Source organism: Staurois parvus, unplaced genomic scaffold, assembly GCF_062004578.1.
Source record: "Staurois parvus isolate SC_StPar_1 unplaced genomic scaffold, SC_StPar_1.0 ptg003117l, whole genome shotgun sequence".
Lineage (NCBI taxonomy): Eukaryota > Metazoa > Chordata > Amphibia > Anura > Ranidae > Staurois > Staurois parvus.
In genome coordinates, this window is record NW_028320913.1 from 1 (window position 1) to 5,695 (window position 5,695).

Genomic DNA, 5,695 nt, shown 5'->3' on the forward strand with positions numbered 1-5,695 from the left:
TGCCCACTCACCCCCCCCCCATCCTATCCATCACTATCAACAACACCAAGATCAATCCCGCCCCGCAAGCCAAAGTCCTTGGCGTCATTCTGGACTCTAACCTTTCCTTTCAACCTCATGTCAAATCACTTTCAAACACATGCAGGCTCCACCTCCGCAACATCGCCAAAATACGCTCCTTCCTTACCCCAGACACCACAAAACTACTCGTACACTCCCTCTTCATCTCACTCCTTGACTACTGCAACTCCCTTCTCACAGGCCTACCCCAGCACAGGCTCTCCCCGCTCCAGACCATCCTAAACTCAGCGGCCAGACTCATTCACCTCACCAACCGCTCCACCTCTGCCACCCCCCTCTGCCTATCCCTCCACTGGCTCCCGATTGCCCAACGCATCAAATTCAAACTACTAACCCTGACCTACAAAGCCGTGCACAACACTGCCCCTAACTACCTCACCGACCTGATTCCCAAGTACACTCTACCCGTACCCTTTGCTCTTCACAGGACCTCCTTCTATCTTGCTTTCTGGTCTCCTCCTCCCACACACGATTGCAAGACTTCTCCAGGTCCTCCCCCATCCTCTGGAACTCACTGCCCCAGTCCATCAGACTGTCACCTTCCCTCCTTACCTTCAGGTGCTCCCTGAAAACCCACCTCTTCAGGGAAGCCTACCCTCCCTCACCTAACAGCCGTTCTCCTTCATTCTTCTTACCACTCCATTCCCCACAGCCACGTCCTCCTGTGCTACTACCCCCTCCCTCCTAGATTGTAAGCTTGAAAGAGTAGGGCCCTCTAACCCCTCGTTCACTGTTGTTGTTGCTGTTCTGTTTCTTGTATTGTCCCCCCACTCTATTGTACAGCGCTGAGTAAACCCTTTGGTGCTATATAAACTCGATGTAATAATAATAATAATAATATCTATCTATCTCCCACAATTAACTGATGGAAATCCCATTGCTAGCTGTGAGACAACACAAGACAGTTCATTTCCTCAGAAGCTCTGACCCCGATGCTCATTGTGTTTGTATTGTTCTTCCTGCAGACAGTGAAAACTGCATGAAATGTCCTGAGGATGAATGGCCAAATGAGAAGAAGGATTGGTGTGTCCCAAGAGCGGTGGAATTTCTCTCCTACACTGATGACGCCATTGTTGCAGTATTTTCAGCTGTCTCCATCCTCTGTTGTCTTCTGACTGGTTTAATATTGGGGATATTTATACATTACCAGGACACCCCCATTGTTAAAGCCAATAACCGGAACCTGAGCTATCTTCTCCTGGTCTCCATCATGCTGAGCTTCCTCTGTGTCTTCTTGTTCCTCGGCCATCCAGTAGATGTGACCTGCATGCTGCGTGTCACCTCTTTTGGTGTCATCTTCTCAGTTGCCGTCTCTTCTCTACTTGCCAAAAGTATCATGGTGTGTATTGCCTTTAAGGCCACCAAACCTGGGAGTCCCTGGAGGAAATGGATGGGAACCAAACTGTCCAATTGTATCATTTGTGTCTTCTCACTGGTCCAAGTCATAATCTGTGTCACTTGGTTGTCTATTTCTCCCCCCTTCCAGGATCGAGACATTCACTCTTATCAGGGGAAGATCATCATTCAGTGTAATGAGGGTTCAGTTATCGGCTTCTACTCTGTCCTGGGATATATGGGGCTTCTGGCAGCTGTGAGCTTCATTATCGCTTTTTTAGCCAGGACATTACCGGACAGTTTTAATGAGGCCAAGTACATCACCTTCAGCATGCTGGTGTTCTGCAGTGTCTGGATTGCCATGATCCCGGCCTATCTGAGCACCAGAGGGAAATACATGGTGGCTGTGGAGGTCTTTGCTATAATGGCATCAAGTTCTGTACTTCTTGGCTGTATATTCTTCCCAAAATGTTACATAATTCTGTTCAGACCTGACCTGAATACAAAGACAGTTATCCGCTGATATGTGAGGAGCAACACTGGGTTACCTGTAGTTATAGAATTATCTCTATTATTATATATATATTTTAGTATTGTACTCTTGTTTGGGAATTTAAATATTTAATACTTACCTCTTCGGTAGAGTCTAATTGAGTCTCTCTTGAAGAGCTATGGATGCCACTAGTATCAGATACTTTGGGTTTGTTGGAAACCTTGTCCCCTGCTGGGTGTAGTGATTCCTCCCATCAGCCGTTACATCACTACAGAACAATGTAGTCACTTAGAGAGGAGGAACCACAGTGACCAGAGGGGGACAAAGTATCAAAAACATCCTAAAGCGTCAGATACCAAAACCACCCATCACTCAAGAGAGGGAAGATTTCTGTCATCACCTTCCATAAAGGTGAATATTAAACACGTTCTCTTAGAAAATGATTGTGATGTCATTTGTCAGTGTCACATTCATTATATTTATCATTGTATGTAGATGTATCCGACTATATCAATAAATTCATAAAGCAGTAAAGGTGTACAGAAGAATGAAGTCATACAAATTACAGGAGCATAAATGACACGAAGAAAAACAGTAATGCAAACAGCAGGTCACATAGAATTAGTAGACTGAACGGAAGTTTACAGCCATAGTAATGGTGGAGAACAAATGTCTTCATCTTGGGGATGTAAGAGGGAAGGAAAAGGGAGTATAGAAAGGGAAGTTAAAGTGGAGCTCCACTTAAAAGGGGAAGTTCCACTTGAAGCCTTTGTCCCTCGCTCCTCATTAAGGATTGGCACCTTTGGGGAGCGGTTACCCGAATTTAACAGGTACCCTGAAGTGGAAGTTGTCCTCCCTCCCTGTAGTCTTTTGTGTCACGTGACAGGACCCAGAAGACTAAGGGGCCATTCACGAAGCGCAGCGCTTCTCCCGCATGCGCAGTGGGCACCCCGGCTGTGAAGCTGCAAGCTGCCACAGCCGGGTGCCCACACTATAGATGCCGCGGAGAGAAGACAGCTGGTGAAATCAGCGGTGGTGATGAGGACACCGCGGGACCCAGGGACAGGTAAGTGGCCGTATTTTAAAAGTCAGCAGCTACAGTTTTTGTAGCTGCTGACTTTTATTTTTTTTCCATGTGGAACTCCGCTTTACGGTTAAGGCAGGGTAGAAGGAGGAGAAATATTGGAGGAGGGTAATCAAACACGGGAGTGGACTAACAATACAAGGAAATAGTTCCAGTCAGCAATACAAGGCAATGTAAGTACATGTCATCAATCTTATAAAGTACAATCTGCGTTATTTAGCCATATGGACCAAATTAGAATGAATTTTTTGTGCTAATAATTTTTTTTAATTCTGGTATTTTTTCCATTTCACATTGGTACTCTAAGATTGTTGACCATACTGGGCTGTGAAAGGAATCCCATATTCTAACAATGGTGCGTTCAGCTGCAAAAAGTAGGTAGAGAACCACAAATGTAACATTATTAGTATTTGTTCAGTACCTAAATTCAGTAATGCAAGGACAGTGTCAGGTAAGATCTAAGTGACATAGTTAGTCTGGCTGAAAAAAGACAAAAGTCCATCCAGTTCAACCATAGAAAAAAAAAGTTATAATCCTACACCCACGGTTGACCCAGAGGAAGACAAAAAAACCCCAGTGCCCTATAATATTAGAGGTTAGGAAGTATATAGCATTCCAGTAAGGGTGCATAAAATATGGGGAACAATCTTGTTTCTCCACATAGTCACCAGCACCTAGGGGACCATGTCAGGTATAATTTAGGTAACATGAAGGGGGTAGAATACCAATGATGGAGTGTTTTTTGGTCAAGTTCCCGGTGACTGAAACAGTAGAGCTTATATATAGTGGAGAGTGCGACTTTCCAGCTTGCCTTGGTGAGGACTTTATCTATGTTCCCCTCGCACACATTCTTGGAAGTACGGCTCATCAATGGTGGGTGATGTAATAACTACCAGCTGGGACTGGAAACATCCTAGGCAAACGTACATATTCATACAAAATGATAGAAAAATGCCACGATATAGGTGGATCACCCTATAGAATTACTCTCTGACTCCTCAGTCAATATAGATGCGGGTTAATGCCGAAAAATTAGAGCATACAAAAAATAGACATCCCTGAAAAAGGGCCGTCTGTAGTAACGGTTTAAAATGAACCCAAGCAGAGTAGTTAATGGTACAAAAATGACTTTATTATAAATCTTGCATAAAAAAATATGAAACCTTGCAAGGTGAAAAATACACATCACAATATAAAAACTTGAGCAATCCGGATTGCAAAGGCCTAACGTCACAAGTTAGCCTGCAGTTTCTTGTTTGTGTGTTCTGACCTCCTTGCTGCAGTGCTGTTCCTGATCCCTTTCACATGTGTGGACTATCTGTGCTCACCTATGGGCGTCGTCTGCTGTTCTCTGGGTTTTATTTCCTTCCCTTCCATCACTTCCTGGCCCGCCTGCTTGTTTGCCTGCCTATATAAGACATGCTCAGTCTAGGCCACTTTGCCTGAGCAACTTCCTAGTTGTTGGAGCTCCTGTGTGTTGCTACTGCCTCAGGGGCAGACTGACAACTCATGGGGCCCCCGGGCAATAGGGGATCATGAGGCTCCTGTGTCCTTGCCCACACTCAAAGCACACCCAAAAAAGCCTATAAAAGTTACCAGGGGCATTTCATGGGGCCCCCTACTGACCCCGGGCCCTCAGGCAGTGCCTGAATGGTCAGTCCGCCCCTGTACTGCCTATATCCTGCATTGACTACTCGTATACTGACCCCAGCTTCATTCTCTGACTGTGCTTGTTTTCCGCCCGTCCTGACCTCCGTTTGTCTCCTCCCATTGTACTCTGCTCCCCTGAGTGGTCTCCTCATCCTCAGCTGGGCGTACTCAGCGACCGCGACCTGGTCCCAGCTTGCTGCAAGTCCATCCCCACCATCAGAGGCTCTGGTGAAGAAGCTGGCTGGGGTTTAGACTCCGCACCCTGGGGAACCCCAAATTGACCATCTACAAGGGCTCACTACCACAGGAGCTGACACCTAAGGCTAATAAATATACCATACATCATAGATAAGCTCCATGAAATAAACACAATCCAATATTCACAGACACGGTAAATTATTATTATACAGTATTTATATAGCGCCAAAAGGTTTGCTCAGCGCTGTACATTATAGTGGGGGACAGTACATGAGACAATACAGTAACAATACAATACACGAGGGGTTCGAGGGCCCTGCTCCTTGGAGCTTACAATCTAGGAGGGAGGGGATAGTGGCACAGGAGGAAATGGCTGTGGGGGATGGAGTGGTAAGAGGAGTGGAGGAGATCGGCTGTTAGGTAGGCTTCCCTGAAGAGATGGGAAGAAATACCACCTTACTTGGTAAATGAATTGCAATATGTCATCGTCAATTACAAAAATATATGTTAGATGGCATATTAGCTGAGCATCAGGATGATAAGTGTTCCAATCACCCCATGAGGATTGAAATGGGATCATGTAAACACCAGAAGAACAAAAATAATCACACAGGCCCAGGAGCAATATATGCATATCACAACATGCCAATAAAGATGATGGAATACGGCACCGTTAGCAATCAATAAGGGACAACAGATATTAGGCCATGTAAGGCTCCATGTATACGGGACACTTCTGAACGATGGAAACAGACTGCTGGAAAATGCAGGTTAAAAACCATCTGTTTAGCTGCATTTATGCGCGTTTATGTGTGTAATGGAACCGACCCCTGACTGCACTTGGGTACTTCCAT

At 45.4% G+C, this 5,695-nt stretch overlaps 1 protein-coding gene across 1 annotated transcript; it reads left to right on the forward strand.

Moving 5' to 3' along the window:
- Window positions 1–946: 946 nt before the first annotated feature.
- LOC149428580 (vomeronasal type-2 receptor 26-like) lies at window positions 947–1,939 on the forward strand. The gene has a single exon (XM_089667234.1). It carries the CDS (start codon window positions 947–949, stop codon window positions 1,937–1,939), a length of 993 nt encoding a protein of 330 aa, XP_089523360.1.
- The last annotated feature ends 3,756 nt before the right edge of the window (window positions 1,940–5,695 follow it).